At 54.0% G+C, this 17,718-nt stretch overlaps 9 protein-coding genes across 9 annotated transcripts; 1 reads left to right on the forward strand and 8 right to left on the reverse strand.

The window, feature by feature from the left end:
- Positions 1 to 267: 267 nt before the first annotated feature.
- Positions 268 to 1,647, reverse strand: VTN31DRAFT_86 (uncharacterized protein; the record flags this gene model as incomplete). Its single annotated transcript, XM_069408410.1, has 1 exon — positions 268 to 1,647. The coding sequence occupies one exon, from the start codon at positions 1,645 to 1,647 to the stop codon at positions 268 to 270; it is 1,380 nt and encodes a 459-aa protein (XP_069262942.1).
- Positions 1,648 to 2,254: 607 nt separating this feature from the next.
- On the reverse strand, positions 2,255 to 3,793 carry VTN31DRAFT_87 (uncharacterized protein; the record flags this gene model as incomplete). The annotated part of the gene is made up of 2 exons (XM_069408421.1): positions 2,255 to 3,219; positions 3,274 to 3,793. The coding sequence occupies 2 exons, from the start codon at positions 3,791 to 3,793 to the stop codon at positions 2,255 to 2,257; spliced, it is 1,485 nt and encodes a 494-aa protein (XP_069262943.1).
- A 311-nt stretch (positions 3,794 to 4,104) lies between these two features.
- VTN31DRAFT_88 (uncharacterized protein) lies at positions 4,105 to 5,610 on the forward strand (the record flags this gene model as incomplete). Its single annotated transcript, XM_069408432.1, has 1 exon — positions 4,105 to 5,610. One exon carries the CDS (start codon positions 4,105 to 4,107, stop codon positions 5,608 to 5,610), a length of 1,506 nt encoding a protein of 501 aa, XP_069262944.1.
- Positions 5,611 to 5,761: 151 nt separating this feature from the next.
- On the reverse strand, positions 5,762 to 7,114 carry VTN31DRAFT_89 (uncharacterized protein; the record flags this gene model as incomplete). Its single annotated transcript, XM_069408443.1, has 3 exons — positions 5,762 to 6,417; positions 6,474 to 6,825; positions 7,082 to 7,114. 3 exons carry the CDS (start codon positions 7,112 to 7,114, stop codon positions 5,762 to 5,764), a joined length of 1,041 nt encoding a protein of 346 aa, XP_069262945.1.
- A 649-nt stretch (positions 7,115 to 7,763) lies between these two features.
- On the reverse strand, positions 7,764 to 8,996 carry VTN31DRAFT_90 (uncharacterized protein; the record flags this gene model as incomplete). Its single annotated transcript, XM_069408455.1, has 2 exons — positions 7,764 to 8,656; positions 8,711 to 8,996. The coding sequence occupies 2 exons, from the start codon at positions 8,994 to 8,996 to the stop codon at positions 7,764 to 7,766; spliced, it is 1,179 nt and encodes a 392-aa protein (XP_069262946.1).
- A 656-nt stretch (positions 8,997 to 9,652) lies between these two features.
- On the reverse strand, positions 9,653 to 11,410 carry VTN31DRAFT_91 (uncharacterized protein; the record flags this gene model as incomplete). Its single annotated transcript, XM_069408466.1, has 2 exons — positions 9,653 to 11,345; positions 11,403 to 11,410. The coding sequence occupies 2 exons, from the start codon at positions 11,408 to 11,410 to the stop codon at positions 9,653 to 9,655; spliced, it is 1,701 nt and encodes a 566-aa protein (XP_069262947.1).
- Positions 11,411 to 13,448: 2,038 nt separating this feature from the next.
- VTN31DRAFT_92 (uncharacterized protein) lies at positions 13,449 to 14,021 on the reverse strand (the record flags this gene model as incomplete). Its single annotated transcript, XM_069408477.1, has 2 exons — positions 13,449 to 13,806; positions 13,873 to 14,021. 2 exons carry the CDS (start codon positions 14,019 to 14,021, stop codon positions 13,449 to 13,451), a joined length of 507 nt encoding a protein of 168 aa, XP_069262948.1.
- A 1,353-nt stretch (positions 14,022 to 15,374) lies between these two features.
- On the reverse strand, positions 15,375 to 15,626 carry VTN31DRAFT_93 (uncharacterized protein; the record flags this gene model as incomplete). Its single annotated transcript, XM_069408488.1, has 2 exons — positions 15,375 to 15,495; positions 15,547 to 15,626. 2 exons carry the CDS (start codon positions 15,624 to 15,626, stop codon positions 15,375 to 15,377), a joined length of 201 nt encoding a protein of 66 aa, XP_069262949.1.
- A 1,398-nt stretch (positions 15,627 to 17,024) lies between these two features.
- Positions 17,025 to 17,690, reverse strand: VTN31DRAFT_94 (uncharacterized protein; the record flags this gene model as incomplete). Its single annotated transcript, XM_069408499.1, has 3 exons — positions 17,025 to 17,095; positions 17,158 to 17,512; positions 17,574 to 17,690. 3 exons carry the CDS (start codon positions 17,688 to 17,690, stop codon positions 17,025 to 17,027), a joined length of 543 nt encoding a protein of 180 aa, XP_069262950.1.
- Positions 17,691 to 17,718: the final 28 nt, after the last annotated feature.

Raw genomic sequence — 17,718 nt, forward strand, 5'->3', positions numbered from 1 at the left:
CAAGTGTTCGGACTGGCCTGTTATTGTTCGGTTGTGAGGATAAAAACCTAGTGGTCTACCTTCCCAATGATCCGACAACCATGTAAAGAACGTGAAGAATGAATCCCCGTGAATTGCAAAAAGCAGCACCAGATACCTCCTGCACAAAGTCCAGATTCCTGTTTGCAAGCCATATCATACACCAATCAAACAACAAACAGCATGACAAACACCCGGTAAAACTGAAGAAGAGAGAGGAAGACGAGGACAACAACCACACGGGGCTCGTCACTCCCCGCTCTCCGACGCATCAATCAATGGCATCTGGTCCAGCGTTCCATTCAACCACGCCGTGATAGCCGTTGGGTAAGACGAGAAATACATCCTCCCAACCTCCGAGTCGGTGACGGCCTCGAGCTGGATCTTTCTCAGTCGCGCGAGCAAGCCAGACTCCCTCCAAATCTGCAGGCACCGTTCCCATGTGCCGTCGAAGAGCTTGAACAGGATGAGGCGGAGGGCGATGCAGGACTCGACGCGGGCACACCAAGCGGGAAGGATGTAGGCGGCCTCGGCGAAGAGCGCATAGCAGCTGGTCAGATCGAGTATCTCGAGGTGCGGGAACTTTTCCGGCGGGATACGTGAGAGGAAGCGCAGGAGCGAGATGTGCTGGAACTGGGTGCCAGTTGACAGGCAGAGGTGAAGCCGGCGCAGGTTGGTGCCGCAGGAGATGGTCGCAGTGAGTGCGTCCGCGTCGGCCGGGTTCCAGCCGCGGCCGCATTCGACGACGGAGATGTCGAGGTACCCGCGGGTCTGGCGGACGGTGGTGTTGATGAAGGCATGAACGTGTGCGTCGTCGGCGTGGTTCGGTTGGAAGACCGAGGGCGGCACATGGAGAGTGAAGGAGGAAAAGCTCGGCAGCAGCGTGGCGAGTCCCACGGGCTCCTCGCAACCAAGGATGGCGATGTTCTTCTCCTGCTTCGTCTTTTCCCGGGCAAGCGTGGCGAGGAAGTGCACTCCACGCATCGGCAAGGTCCGCCACATGTCCCGTTCGTTGGAGCCCAGGAACTCCGTGATTGTGTATGGCAGCGACGCGACACTCTGCCGCGGCTGGACCGGCAAGTCGCACGCGCGCATCGGCGGGCCCTCCTTGATCCACCGGCGCACCATTGGCGACGCCAGGAAGTGCCAGGCAAGCGGCCATTGCGTTTCCTTGAGAGAGGCCGAGAGATTCACCAAGATGACTGATGTGAGATGCGGAAGGATCGCCCTCACCGCGGCAAAGTCACGCTGCTCGAGGAGATTCCGGTATTGCTTCTCTGCGGCCGCCAGCACCAGCGGATGCGGGTCATCAGAAACGATCGCGAAGAACTGGGGACCGTGCCCGAATGTGTACGTTGCCTCATACACAGAATGGTCCCAGATGACTTGCTTCACATGCCTGAGCAACCACGGCTTCTTTGCAAACGCCTCCACCGCATCGAGATCCTCATTATGCGAGGATAGATGCAGCGTCTGCAGGATCGCATACTCTGTCACCACCTCCTCGATCTTCCGGCTCACCAGCCGTAGCTGGCGCCGGTCAGAGATGGTCAGGCACTCCTTGAAAAAGAAGGAGGCGACAGCATACGCGCCATGGTGGATGTACATGAGAAAGTCTTCCAAATTCATCCTGTTCAGTGTGGGTAGGGCTAGCCAAGGGTCAACCAAAGGCAAAACCGTGCAGGGACGGAGACATACATAACGATGATCTGAGCAGCTTTTACGTTCAGCGCTGGATGAGGTGCTGATGGGTTCTTTTCAGGCAGTCATGCCGCCGGAGTCAGCACAGCAGCTAGATATCATCGACTTTTATCACGCAGAGAGAGCCTGGGAAGTGACGGCACGGCAATACTCACCTCTCTTCTGGAAACTCAAAGAGCTGCTTCACAACGAACACAGTATGACACACACAGCGGGAATTCGATGAGGGCACGAAGGAGGATAAAGGAAAAATTTCAGCAGTGCACAATAAATACAACCACGCGGGTCCCTGTTGCCAGAGACGACTGGTTCGTCTTTCGTGCGACGCAGTGAACGGCAACGTGGTGGATGATGTCCTGAATTTGCTCTCTTGGAGACCCGCGAAGGGGTAATACACCAGAAATACCTGGATGAAACGCCTTGATTGCATACTCCAGCCTATGAAAACATGCCATGAGCAAAGACAATCACCGGGTATCCGCAACGATATAAACGAAGAACATGATCATGGGCATACAAAGACATAGCCTCCCAGTCATGAAACACCATTGACCATTTGTTCACCCTGTGCCGACTCTCTGGCGACAGGTGGGCGCTCATCTAGGCTCTGATCCATTTGGTCACTTGGAGGGAATGAGTTGGTCACTGCAGCATCATCTGGGGGGTCTTCCACCTCCTCCCACAAGCGCACAGTTCGGTCCAGCCCGCAGCTGGCCAGGAGCCGCTTGCCGGCAAACTCCGTCGTGTCAACGCACAGGACCACGTCCGTGTGGCCTTGTATTCGTTGAAGGACTTTCTTGCTCACAACATCCCAGCACAAGATGGAGCCGTCTTCACTGCCGCTTACAGCAAACGCTACCGGGGGCCCGCCAGGTGCGCTGTAGGTGCCAAAGGCACCGCAGAGACTGTACTTGCGGTTTACATGGCCCTGGTATGTCTTGATGCAGCGGCCTTCGACGTAGTCCCACAACCGAACACAGTCGTCCAGCGACCACGCAAGAACGTACTTGCCATTTGGCGAGAAACGAACAGACATGACGGCAGGGTTGTCGTCATGGACAAGTGTACGAAGACATTGGCCCGTCATGGTGTCCCAGATCCGGATCAGGCCATCAGAGGAGCACGATGCAATGAGAGTCCCATCGAAACAGACATCGACCCCAGCGACGGGATCTGAATGAGCAGGCAGCTGGCGCATGACTTTGGCGGAGCGAACATCCCACAAAAACACCGCCTCGTCATAAGACCCGCTGACTAGGATGTTGCCTTTGGGCGAGAACGCGAGCGAATACACATAATTGTGGTGGCCGCTGAAGGTTTTGGGATGGGCCTTGCCAGTCAGCACATTCCATAGGCGAATCAGCTTGTCATCAGCTCCAGTGGCGATGGTCTCGCCATCCGGGCTCCAGGCGATGGTCGAGATCCCAGCGAGGTGTCCCTCGAAAGTGTGGATCAATTTCCCAGTTCTCGTATCCCACACCTTCAACGCACCATCCGCTCCTGCAATGTTGTCAACAGTTTGAACCTCCTGCTGGCATTGGAGCCAAAACATACCGCCGCTCGCTACCTTGGACCCGTCCGGCGAGAATTGTACCGCAGAAACGCCTCGTACATGCGTGCCCAAAATGCACCTCTGACGATAGTTCACACGATCCGGTTTGGGAGGCGGACGAGGAGTTTCCGGCGTCGGGAGCTGCTGCTGGTCGGCCTCGCCGTCAACGGTTGCTACGCCGTTGCGTTCCGGGGCGGTGTCGTCGTGGGTTTCCTGTTCGTCCGCCTGGCCTTCCTCTTCGGGCCGGGACGGGGGCATGTCATCCCTGCTCGGAGACTGTACAGGCGCGTTCCGCGCCAAAAAAGAATCTGCATCGGCAGTAAATTCGCCGGGAGTATCTGAACTAACACCACTGTGCTCTTGATTAGGACTGGCCCCTCGCGGAGCCGTGTACGCTGTCGGAGAACTCCTGGAGCTCCGCTCTAGCTCGTGGGGGGAGCTCGGGGCGGGCCCAGCCGACAAAGAATCGTGCTCTGGCGAATCTATCCGTCGCCGCTTGGATGGGGGAACTTCACTATCCATATCTGCAGCCTCGTAGACGCTACGTTGATCTTAGCGAGGTTGAAAGAAATCGTTAATCTCCCTCCCCAGGCGTGAAAGATTTGCGTCTTTGACAAACGCCGCCAGCCAATGGGAGCGTAGCTTAGCAAAGCGGTGAGATGTAAGGAACTTTGTGATTGGTGCGATTCTTCGTCCTCAGTCCCAGTAAACAACGGGACACATCACCACTGCTGGGAGCTCTGAAAGCTCGTCTGGGGGAGGGCACTACTGGCAGCTTATGCTAAAGACCATTGTAGACATGAATTGATAGCGCCGCAGGCATAATCGCAGTCATGGAGAACAACACACCTCCGAACCGGATCCGCATCCTCACGCTCAACTGCTGGGGCCTGAAATATGTGTCGAAATACCGTCGGGAGCGGTTGACGGAGATTGGACGCCAAATTGCCATTGCGCGCGATCCGCCCGAAATTGTCGGACTACAAGAATGCTGGACACAAGAAGACTACCAGAGCATTCGCGACCAGACGCAGCACATTCTCCCCTACGGCAAGTTCTACCACAGCGGGGCGTTTGGTGCCGGGCTGGTGATTCTGTCCAAATGGCCGATCGAGGAGAGCAGCATGTACCCCTACCCGCTCAACGGGCGGCCGACGGCGTTTTGGCGGGGGGATTGGTACGTGGGCAAGGGCGTGGCCTGCGCGCGGATCCGCATGGGCCCGCGGAGCGAGGATATCGCGGAGGTGTTTTGCACACATTTACATGCACCGTACGAGAAGGAGCCGCATGATTCGTACCTCTGCCACCGGACCGCGCAGGCGTGGGAGATCGCCAAGTTGATGCGCCGGGCCGCGGAGCGCGGCCACCTGGTCATCTGCATGGGCGACTTCAACATGCTGCCCATGTCCTTTGCGCACCGGCTGATCACTGCACACGCCCCTGTCCGCGACGTCTGGCTACATCTTCACCCAGACTCCGCCATCGGCCCGGCCGAATCCCCTGCAGAGCGCGCGCGCGGCAAACCCATCCCCACCGCCGAGTTCAACATCCGCGAGAACGGCGCCGCCAGCGACGGTCCCTTCAACACCTGGCGCTGGCCCAAGGCCCAGCAGCGCCGGCTCGCCCGCGGCGAGAACATCCCCGTCGACGGCAATCAGCCTGACCCCAAGGGCAAGCGCCTCGACTACATCTTCGTCGGCGATGGCGGGTATCCGCCGTCCTTCCCGGCGCCAAAATGGTCCATCGATTCCGCCGAGGTGACCATGATGCAGCGCCATCCGACCCTCCACTGCTCGCTCAGTGACCACTTCGCCGTGGAGGCGGTCATCAGCCGCCGGCCTCTTTCCTCTTCCTCCTCCAACGAAACACTATCATCAAATGACAACCAAAACCCAGCGCCGGAGCGCCGACCCCCCGAACCCCCCAACAATCCAGACGACCACAACTTCACCGTGCAGCCATCGCCCTTACTCCACCCAACCACCGCGCCCAACTCGGCCCTCACCCCGGAAACCTACGACGAGATCCTCGCCATGACGGAGAAGTACATGCAGCGCGAACGCTCGCAACGGCGGTGGCGCCTGGCACACTTTTTTACGTCGATATTCGTGTCCATTGGCTGCTTTGTCGGGGTCTGGTGGACGTCGGATACGATCTTCGCTGCGTTCATCCTGATGGTCGTGAGCACTCTGAATTTCGCCGCCGGCGTCTTGGATGGGTTGGTTGGCGGGCTGTTTATGTCCTGGGAGATACGCGCGCTGAAGGAGTTTCAATGGGAGATTCAGAATGCCAAGAGGTTGGCTACGGAGGGCCTCAAGTCCTTGCAGTCTGATGTCTAGCGCCCTGAAAGGATATCGTAGAGTTCATGTCAAGGATGCATCGATAATACAGCTTTGACTCTTCATGTACATAGTTTTCGGCCAATGAGCTTTCATTGTTCCTAATTGTTACTCGATCGACATGAATCCTTTGAATAGGATCGCCTATCCCTTACTCAGCACACTCGCGCTTGCGCTCATCAATCACCTTCAGCGCCTCCTCCGCTGCCTTCAAACCGCTCAGAACCATCGCGCCAAAGGTCGGGCCCATGCGGTTGAAGCCGTCGATTTCAGACAGCTCCATGCCGCCGATGATGAGGCCCTTGGTCACCTCGCGGGTGTTCTTGACGATGGCGTCCTCGGCAGAGTTCATGTCGAGCCCGCGCATGCCGCCGAGCTTCTCGATAGCAGCCATCGAAACGAGGCGCTTAGCCGAAAATGCGCCGAAGGGACCGTCGTGGCCCGTCGTGCTGATGACGAGCGGAGCATTGATCGTGTTCGGGTCCATGCACGAGTGATCATCGTGATGCAGGCTCACCAGCGTCCAGTTGGTCACGACGCCGGCAATGCGGGCATCCTTGGCGCGATTCTGGCCGGGGCGCGTGACGAGATCCTCGACGCTGGTCGCGTTGAAGAGCTTGATGTTGGGGAAGGACAGAACCTTGGACAGCAGCGTCGAAGTGAACAAGGCTGCGTGCTTGACCACGACGTAGTTCGGGTTGGATTCGTCCTCCTCGTACGGGACGCCCAGGTCGTCCAGGAAAAGGTTGGCGGGCTTGCGCATGACCATGGCAGAGAAAAGTTGGCCACCAAGCCAGGCGCCACCTCCTGCCAAGGCCGTTAGCAAACGAGATCACGTTTGCTATTGCAACCGAACAACATACCAGGAGCAACATTGGCCTCGATGATGGCAATCTTGAGATCCGGGCGAGCCTTGCCCAGCACATAGGCAGTGCTCAGGCCGCAGGAACCCGCGCCGATGATGACAATGTCACTCTCCGCGTACTTGTCCAGATCATGGAAGTAGCGGCGGGTCATGGCGCGGGAGACCTGGCTCTCGCGGATGGGAGCAAACTTGAAGCTGTCCCATTTGCCGGCGAACTGATCCAAGAGCTTGGTCTGATGTCCCTGACCTTCGACAGTAGAAGGGGCAGGAGCCGTCTTGCCCTTGAGCTCCGTCGGAGCGACGGAAGCAGTCTCGTAGATAGCCACTGGAGGAGACATCTTGTTGCGGTTCTGTACCCCGTCAGCACATCATAACATCCATTGCGTGCACAGGGGAGGGGGAGAAGGCATGATCCTTTCGCTGGTATTATCCAGATCAAGTTGTGACCGTATGATTTCAGCCCGGACCCAGAGCCCAGATTGGCGGACGAGGAATCTCCTGCTGCACAGATATCCAACAGGGTGGATTCCCCGTCGAGGGACACCAACGGGATAGGAACGAGCACCGGTTCATGCCACAGACTTTACCTGATGATCTGATATATACCTTGCTGATTGCTAAGCGAAAGATAATGGCCATGCCTTCCCACCTCCAAAGGGGAGGGGGCCAAGGACGGAGTGAATTACATCGTGGGGGTTCACCAGGTGCCTGTGAGGATGGTAAGGGTTAGTACTGGTCTTGTTCAGGCGAAGGGAGGGTTTACAATAAGCAGCGTTGTTGAACTCTGACTCGGGACGATGGAGAAGCGGAAGATGAGAACTCGACGTTGAGATGCTGAAGAAGCACTGAAAAGGGAAAAGAAAAAAAACGAAGCAGAGGAGAAGGAGCAGAGGAAGCGGGGTATTTATCCCGCCCACATCGGATCGCGTCACCGACGGAAAGCCATTGATTTTGAGCGATATCGCACAGAGACTGGTCAATTGGACGATAAGCCCGGCAATTCAGCTGAAGATTCCGCTCATTGAACAATTGAAACTACAGATTGCCTATTACATGCTACAGTATGATTGAGTGCCCTTCATGTGTGCACCCGAAGTCTCGAGCCGATGGAACTGACGTCACAGTCCAATCCAGAACTCGGTGTTCATGGCCGAGTGTACAATCAAAAGAGCGTAGGTCCGGCATATCGACTCCAATATAATACCACAAAGTGGCCTTGATGCAACGCCACCTCCTTCATCGAGACCTCCGATATCGAAGTTGTGCCAAGTATGGAGAACACAAACCGTCAAAACGCCCGGGTGACATCAACCAATCTCCTCCACCGGTCCTCCAGCTGGCCCCGCTGCACTTCGAATCGGCGCCGGGCCTCTTCAAAATTTTCGTGCGAGACCCAGCCATCCTTGCCCAACAGCTCGGAACGCAGCGTTTCAAATTCATTGTAGACCTCCGTCCATTCCTTGGCCGTCTGCCGGGCTTGGCGAATTTCTTCCTCGGTGAACGTTATCGGACAAGGCACACGGATCTGGCGCCTCGCGGCAATGAGATCCCATTTCTTGTAGATCGAGATCAAGAGCTCCTGCAGCGCGATTGGCCCGTTGCTGGATGTATTGCCGACGACGTGGAAGATGGCTGACGTAGGATCGTCCCGGACTGTAATCTCGTCCATGGCCCTGGCCAGCCGTGGGTTGAGATTTCGTGTAGTGAGTTCATATTGTTTCTTCAAACGCTGTCGCTCCAGCTGCTGGATTGCCTCTTTTCGCATCCGCAGCGGCAGCTTGTGGAGATTTTCCGGCAGTTGGGGCTGGTCACCTCCCCATGGGTAAGCATAGTCGTAGTCGAAGACGGCTGGAACTCGAGCCTGTAAGAACAATGGCGCTATATACGCCGCCTGCCAATCGATGATACCGGTAAGCTTGGAGGGATCATCTTTGTCAACAAAGATATTGTCGGAATGGAGATCATCGTGTAGGAGAGCAGGACAGCAAGCATCTCGGGAGGGCAGGATATACGGAAGAAGAGTCAGAAAATGCTGTAGCAGGCCAATATGTCGCTCCCGCCATGCATGGGCTCGACCAGGAAGCCATGATCCATCATCTCCCGTGTCACTTGACGTCGACGCACGTATGCAGGAGATCTCACGATTAGCCACAGCGGTCATGAAGTCCAGAGCCGTTCTCCCTAGCGGCGGATGTCAGTCGGCCATCGAAGCAGTTACAGTACCAGGGAACTCACATGGCCCACGGTCAAGGTTGAGTTCGTGTCTTCCCTCCATCCAGAACGCCCGGTCAGCGATGGGACCAATGACAAACTTCGAAACCTCAGTTTCTGGTAAAGATGAGTCCATGGCGGCCAGAGGCGCGGAAGTATCGCCCCGATAATACAAGCTGCCGTAATTCAAGTGGTTAGCAGCTAGAAGCTTTGCCTCGACATTCACAATATCCTTGACAAGCTTGAAGCGTTGAGCCTCGGACATGGTCGGCCACACATTGGTCAGCTGTTGACCCGGCACCTTTCTCATCAGGATGTAGTCTGATCCCACTCGGTTCCTTGCAGAAATGCACCAGCTCCAGCCTTTGATTTCGGGAACTGGGAGTTTTAACGAGTTGCGAAGCTACAACACAGATCAACGAGGGCCTCCACATGCACGCATGTGTCGCACATACAAAGTCCAATGTCGCGACTTCGCTGGCAACAATGGCTCTCGGATGACCAGCGTTCGGATTGGGCATCCGGACCAGGATCTCCGTGTCATTCTCCATCTGCACTGTGAATACCTTGTTGTATTGACCTTCGGGGAGCTTGGTGATTCCCACACATCGAGACTGCAAGGCCTCGGAAACGGCATCTTGGAGACCCTGTACATCGAACTTCAGATACCGCTTTTTCATCCTTCTATCTTCATCATAGAGCCATCGTCCAGAGGTATATCGGAAGAAACTCTCGATAACTTCGGGCTGAGGAGGTGGTTCTGTCGAATGAGTTTCGTAAAGAGCCAGGTATCGCCGACACCTTAAGGGTGAGACGCGCGGAATCTTCATTCTCGACAACGTCTGCATCCTCACACCGGAACCCACGGAAATACAGGATGATTTTGTGAATGCGGAAGCGAGATGATGCCGGCGGAGGAGGAGCCCGAAACTTAAAGACTCTACCGAAGCTTTCGGTCTTTCGTCATCATCCGCACGTCTTCTGAACCTCAACTTCGATAGTAACACCGTAATCCTCTGTACTGCGACTGAAGCCCAGGTCCTCCCTCGCCATCATCCAATTTTTCCTTTTCCCAAGTTTCTCGATTTTCTCAATGCTATCCTCTATGGAGTCAGCAATGACGGCTTGATCTACATCACTGTTGATCATGACAGTCAAATGTAGAGCATCAGTCGTTCCCTGTTTTTTCTTGAAGACTTGCTTCCAAACCGTCTCGAATCTTACTCGCCATCGGTTGTCGGGTATTCTGCCTGCAGGATAAATGTCTCCTACTAGAGTAAGGATCCGACCGAGATACTGACACCACCATGCCTCTTCTACAGACACCAACTGCCGCAGGCGGTTTTGCAGCGACTCCTCTGCTGGAGCAAGATCTCCAGGCCAGCGTTCAGAGAGGATAAGCGATATCAGCGCCCGGTCGAGGTGGGAAATGCAAATTGCAGACGCCAAAATACCAGTGGTGGTGCTGTAGAGCGCGGCTGCAGGGCGAGTATCTTTCGGGACGTTTGAATGGGCAAATAACAAGTCGGTGACAGCTTTGAGGAGACTGGGCGTGAACGAGGGTGGGATCCTCCGTGATAGAATAGGTGACGATGTTACTGGAAGACTCTGCTTAATCAAATCACAAAGAGCATTAGCAGAGGGTGGTGCGTATGGCGCAGTTGCAACGAGCAATGGATCTTGTGCTCGAATCTTGGGCTTCAATCTGTCGAACAGGTAGCCCTCTCGGACTCCGCCCTGGCAGAACTGAACTGATTTAATGGACGGAAGAGTCTCTGCAAGAGTATCGACGAGAAAAGCAACCGCCGGGACTTGAGATGCTCTCCGCTTGGAAACGCGAAAAATCTTGGCGCTCGATTCCGATGCGGTCTTCACCACATGACCTGTATTGTAAAAGTCCGCTCGACACACGCGGAAGCCGTTGATGATGGGAATCGGATATGGACTCAACCTAGACTCGCTCATCAAAAGGTAACCCCATCCGCGGAAACCTCCACCGCAGAGATATAGGTCAAATCCTCCCTGTGTCTGTGCATCCTTTTCCAGCTCTGGGGGAAGGTTCAATCTCTCAAGAGCCTCCTTGAAGTTGTACTTCATCTCATCTTTCAGCTTCTCCATTTTTCCGCCTTCGGCTCGTGCGGTCTGTAGCCGCTGAGTCAAAGCAGCCGCTCCGTACGGCAGACTGACGGACCCAATGGGGCTGGTTATTACCTGGCCATCGCGCGCGATCATCCACGTTAGTTGTGTGCTGCCTCCGCCGAGATCCATGACCAGGCCAGAAACAATTGCAGAGCTACTTGCAACGCCGAGAGCGCCAATGCGCCCTTCATCTTCTTTGGACAATAATCGGGTTTCCCACCCAATGCTGTCCCTGATCCGGCCGAGGAACTCTGCAGAGTTCGGTGCCGTTCTTGTGGCTTCTGTGGCAAGCACATGGATATTTTGCGGGGGAACACCGAAGTCCTCGCATGTGCTTTTGAAGCGAGCAAATTTGGCAATCACTTGATCGATCACTGAGGATGGAATCGGGCCACGCTCGCTACCACCAGCGCTGAACTGCGCATCATACAGCGAGATGCTGGCGCGATCATGGAAAACTGCAGGCAGGAGTCGCGCAGTTGGCTGAGACAGGTCTGATATTGAAAATCGGATGCCATTGCTGGTGTTGTTAGCGCCCGGAGTTGACCTGTGGCGTCCCTTGCGGGAGCTCGCCTACCTGCCCATGTCTACAACTGCGTGTAGGCTGCCACCATCTCGTGCCAGTGCAGCCATAGCGATGCATTGCAAACAGTGTTTCTAAGCAAGACTACCACTTTGCTGTGTCGCTTCTCCTTAAATGCAGTCTGGATGCTGGCTATGCAGGCTGTGGGTGAGGCCATGACCCTACGGCAGTCCACGTGACCCACCTTCGCGCATACTTTGTTCCGGGTTTCCGGCGAAGGGCGTAAAAAAAGCTCCATCTCAACCTTTTTTTCTTTTCTCATCACCCATGCCCAAATCTGCGCAAGTACTCCGTACGTTTTCCGGTTTTATATACCCCAACCTACCAATGTAGCCAGGAGCATCACTACTATAGGGACTTCTTGCTCCAACTTTATTCTCCGTCCCTTCCCTTTTTTTTTGTGTTGTTTCAGACGTGTTCAAATGGGTACTCAGATGGTCGGGACGGAGATCCCCAGCTTACTTGACGGTGTGGATTAGCCAGCTCATGAGCTTCCTCCAGAGGTATTGGTTTGCCTCTAGGAGGTCCTTTCCCTCTATCTGTGACCTTAGCACTCCTGATACTCTGTGGTAGATGAGAGATAGCCTCAGGACTAGGACATCTTAACCCGTGATGTCCAAAGTTCCGTGGAGGCAGATGAGGTGAAACCGTGATCAACGGAGTCATTGGAGTCAATGAAGACACGTTACCGATGGAGGAAGCTCATCCCCGCAAAAATGGCAGATAAACCGGTCCCAAATCCGAAAGGGCTGCATCGTTCTGGATGGCATCCCTGTTCGAAATGAGGCCTCTGATCAAGTGGCACCCGACCATAATTTGTTTGCTCCTGCTATGGAGCACCGGATACTGAGAGAGCTTCATTGCCGGCTCACTGCCGATGTAGAGAGAACCGTCGGCTGCCCTTCATGCAGCCTGGACCCCCAAACTGCAAACAGGAAATGCCAAATCCGGACCGCCTGCTTCGCCGCATTTGCTGTCGCAATGCACCCGATTTCCAAACTCAATACCGTCGTGATCGGTTGTCGCCGACTCGCCCAACAAACAGGGCCACCCGCCATTGTAGACATATATCCGCTCGTCGATCTGTGCGAGGGTACCGATGTGTACCCGCTGTGTCTAGTATACCCCGCTGGAAATGGACATGACAGAAAACGACAATGCTGCGCAATTGCCATTTCCAATCCCGATGCTGCGGGTCCAGATCCTGGAGATGGTGACCAAGACCTGCCGGAATAAATCAGTAACTAGGCACTTCCTAGGTACCGAGGGATTACTGAACAGCCGTAGATGACAAGAGCGCATATCGGATATCTGTTTACTGTCCATATCCATGACGATAGCCTGAAATCCTTCACCAGCATGAAGGTGGCGAATCTTTACTTCACGGCCCGTTTGTTCTTTAACCAAGCCAAAAGCACGGCTAAAGAACAGGCGATACGTGTCAGTTGACTCGCCATTGGCAGGCCCTCAGTAGTCATGACTAGTCAACCTTTCAGTTAGCAGCCAGTTTCCACCAGAATACTTTGCAAGGTTACCTTTTCCGTGTCCTTCAAGCATTACCGCAAATACGATCTCATTAATATCGCGATCATGGACTCGCTTAAAAGATATGTCAACCTCAAAACGATGACAGGGTCATCAAGATCCCAAGCTGCTCCCTGTAGCAGCAAAAGATCATGATTCCACAATCATCGTTGTGAATTTTCTAGATGTACTTGTTTTGTGCGTCGACGTCTCGGACCTGCTTGCCTTCCTGGAACCTCCCAACGGGAACAGCGACGATCCCGTCACTAAGGCGCTCCGCCTCCTCTGGGACACCGTGGAGTCCATTGCACGCAAGGGACAGTACACGCTGAGGCATCTGCCCCGGAACAGCCGCGTCGCGGCGGCCCGCGTCGACGACGGCGTCTCCCCGTACCGGCCGCTCGAACCCTACCTCAACGCGAAGACGTTTGCGAAGAACGTGCAGCACTGGCGCAAGATCCTGATCTTTATTGCCCGCATGGAGACGGGTTGGACCTGGAAGGCGCAGCGGCCCTGCTACAGCATGACTTCCTGCAGCGTTCTCGCTGGGAGCGTCTGTGGCAGCAGGCTCTGCAGCAGGCCCGGGATCCTCGCGCGCCTGAGAGCGGTGAAGACGACGAACGCCAGGCCTTTGCCATCAATGCGCTCGTGGCCAAATGTCTGGACTTTTGCCCTAGATTTCTGAAATGTCTGACCTCCGCTCAAGGTCGGCTTCGAAGACAACACCTGCAAAGTCACGCCCTTCCGGTTAATGGAAGAGACGTTCCTTTCTGATGCGTGAACAGACGGTCCATTTTGCGAGACTACTGCGAAGTTCTGTATATGCGGTGCTGTCTGCAGAATTTTGCCATGGGCGGGCTCCGCAGAAAGGGGACTGTAGCATGTCAGACATCCACCTCAATTGGGCACTGAATGGTTTTGATTGAATGTAGAAACATACCCAGTGTGAGATCCGGGTTGTTCATTTTCCGGATCAAGCCGATGAGCTCCCTCAAGATCAGGTAGGGAGCTTTTGTCGGTGGCGGCGGTGGGCCGACGATATAACACAAGACGGCCAACGAACTCCTTGTGGAAAGACACGCCCCCCATAATTCGTGACCAAAGCCTCAGTCACGCGAATCTCAATCGCAGGCACTGTGGTGGCCATACCACACCAATCCGACGAGTGCCGAATTTTTACACTCGGCGTCCGGGCGTATCATCCGTTACCATCAGGCCAGATATTCGTCGATTTTGAACTTCATTGCGCTGTACCCGGAAATAAGCGCTGGGTGAACACCCCGATACCCCGAGTAGGGTGTGGAGCCTTTCGTCGAAAGCCACTTGATCGGCCTTTTACGGCCACAATGGCGTCGATCGCCCATTACAAACGTTTCTGAATTTTCCCTCCTGAACGGCGGGACTTCGGATGCACCAGCAATGCCAGCATCCGCAGTTCCCCCGTCGACTCCAGCGTGGGTTCAGCCTTTTCAGATGGGATGCCATCGTTTGCTAACAATCGCGCAGCAAAGGCAAGAAACTGCCCAGGATGGCCATGCCGCGGACAACGCCCGTTACAAAACGGGTGAAGATGGAACCGGCAGTGTCAAGTTGCCCCATGACCTCCAGGGCGGAATCCAATTCCGCTCCGGCTTTCAGCGATGGGTCCGCTAGATCGTCCTCCGCCTTACCAGATGCAGTCTTCGCGTCGCTACCGAAACGGAATCCGAGACACTGGATTTAGAAGAAGATGGGACGCGTAAGTTTCCTGCTCCGAATCTGTTTCAAAGAACTTACCCCCACTGCCGGTACCCCGCAATCGACCTGGAGTCTTGTCACCCATTCCGTTCGACCCCGACATCACTTCCAGTGTGGTATGTATTCCTCGACGACGAGGAGCACACGTTCCGGACCGACGCAATTGTTGCCACGTCCGGTCATTTTATCGTTCATTACCGGGACGGCTTCCCAATACTCACAATTTCAGCGCGCAAAACATGTTCCCATTCCCGGGGGACCCTGCCAAGGAGGACTACCACCAGTTCCCCCCGGAAGTCTCCAGTCCGTTCTTGCAAATCAACAGTGTCGCCAGCGGAACCCACATCATCAATACCAACTCACAAACTTTCAGGATTTGCACAAGGACCCTGCGAGTGTCCCATTTCGTGGGATTCATCGACGAGGACATACGGCTGTATGATATCCATGCGTTTTTCCAACAGGCCCCGACTGGGACAATATCCCTTTGCCTGCTGAAGGACAGCGTCTCTTCGTCGAAGGGTTCTTGATCGGTCTATACCATCTCCGTTTCCGAAGTTCTCCGTTGATCGTCGTCACACAGGTATGTACCTCTATTTCATCGCTTTCCTCCGTCAGTTTGCCGAGCACACAGTAAGGTACCCTTTTGTCCTCGCTCCTTCCTTCCCATGCTAACAATTTGTCAGCTTTATCGCTCCAGCTTGATCACCTACACATTGAAGATTGAACAGGATTAGGAATATCTTCGGAGACTCTGTATATATCCTTTTCTATCATTGTACCTGGCAATGCGTCGTGTGTGTTTCTTCTTTCACTCTCCTGGATACTTGGATTTCGTCAGATCAATAATAGATTCTTCCACTCCAATCATTCTTACCTGAACCACTGGAAAGGGATTTGACATGGACTTTCCTCCGAGCCCCTCTTTCGCTGTGTTAGAATCTGAGCAGATCTCATATCTCATGTCACACATGTACAGCAGTTCCGTCGATTAACCACATTAACCGGAACATGTCCGCCATTTTTTGCACTTGCGGACTGTGCATTGTCAAGGCTTCACCTGGGGGTGTATAATCGAACGAATTGATACCGTTGCTCCCAAGATTCGACGCACGTTGGTTCCTATCAGTCGCAGGCACTGCCAGAGAAGCGTCGTGATGGCAGGCGAATGGACCGCTTCCCGTGTGAAAGCAACCTTTACATGCGAGTCTGCTTGCTAACTCGGACGCTATGGTTGTCAATCCATCACATATGGCACGAACCATATGAAGACGTGCAAGTGCCTCCATCAGTGCAAGAATTCATCCAGAAACGCCTTGCATCCAAGACTCGTCAGAAATTTACCGTGAAATCCGGGAATACCGCGAGGCTAGATCTGTTACGCGGTATCAAGTCTATTATCTCTGGCAAAAAGCCAATTCAGGGATTTGGCAACCCACTCAGACTCAACGTCGCGCGGGCTCCGGTGCAATGATCGACAATCTTACCAAGTTCCTTAGACGCTTGAAAAGACCGCGGTTTCAAACCGAGCTTGTTTGCAATTAACAAGGACCCAGCCGAAACCACCGCTGTGAGATCAGTATGGCCTGAAGCGAAGATTCAGCTGTGCCTCTGGCATGTGAAACGAGCCATTCGCATCAGGTTGAGCGACTCGAAAGCAACAAGGACCCAAGACCTCTATCGGCCTGGAGAGGCGCAAGAGTTGATACCAGAGTTGGAGATATGCTGGGGCTCTGAGACCGTCCCTCGGCCTAAGAGTCATAGGCACGAGCCTTGCGAGTGCCCTTCACGATCCAAAGAATTCGACCCAATAGGAAGATTGGAGCCTGCGAAAAAAAAAAAAAAAAAAAAAAAAAAAAAAAAAGAAAAGAACGCGAAATCATTGTGGAAAGAGTTACCCGGCATTTCAACCTCCATCCTCTGATCCCAATGGCACTTTCAAATCGCCCGAGACAATACACCGCGAATGTGCCAGTGAAATGTACACCTGGTGTAAGGCCCGCGGATACTTTCGTCTGTTGGCCTATATCTGGGTTGATTGGTATCGTAAGGAACAGTGGAAATTGCGGGCGTGGTCGGCGTACCCAGATGCGATCCCGACAGTGAAAACAACGATGATTGCGGATTCAAGTTGGAGATCATTGAAGCATGATTATCTTCATCGATTCAATCGCCATCGGTCGATTTAGTTGTATATATCTTGACGTCTCGTGTCCTCAATGATGCAATGCATCGGCTGTCGGCGATCTGGAAAGGCGACGCCCGAGTTGCAAAGTTCGATGGCGTGGAAGCCTTCAAGAGGCAATGGAAAAAGGAGGAGGGCAAGCTTGTTCAGCCAGAAAAGCTCACACTATATCATACGGATCCCGTAAACTGGGTATGTGCATGCAAGGCGTTCCTCTTCAATCGATTTCCTTTGCAAGCATCTTGTACGTTGCGTTGAGCCAAGTGCGGATTTTTTGATAGAATGAAGAGGCAGACCACATACCCGTTCTGGAGGGACGACATATTGATTTTGCGGCCCGCTGAACGCTCGAATGCAGACTCCGATGTTCTTGTACCAATTCAAGACGAAAGACCCGAACGGAATGAAATGGAACATTTGGACTCGAACTCCGAATCTGAGTCCGAGTCAGGGCTGCACAAGACTCAAAAGATGAAGTGCCTTTCGAAACACGCTTCGCTGAGTTTGTGTCGATGTTGGAGACGTATTCGCGACAGTACGAGAGCAAGTTCATAAGGGTAATCGGGAGTTTGCGGAGAGGGTCATGGCCGGAAACAATGACAACGATGTTTTGTTGGGAGGAGTTGAAAGTTTTGAGGAAGCACACGGCAACATGTAACTAAGGAGTAACCTGATTGCTCGTAACCTGGTCTGATTTATCACACCAAATACGGACTTACTCTGTATAGCTGAGTACAAGAGCTTGGCGCCGCGCGAAGTTTAGAGCGGCTATTTTGTAATGCAGAGTGAAGGAAAAATTCGATTTGAGCAAAGGAGTTTGGGATGTTCGAAAACATGACGATACGAAGTTAACACATTCGAGAC

Source organism: Thermomyces dupontii (assembly GCF_041956625.1).
Source record: "Thermomyces dupontii strain NRRL 2155 unplaced genomic scaffold VTN31scaffold_1, whole genome shotgun sequence".
NCBI classification, from domain to species: Eukaryota; Fungi; Ascomycota; class Eurotiomycetes; order Eurotiales; family Trichocomaceae; genus Thermomyces; species Thermomyces dupontii.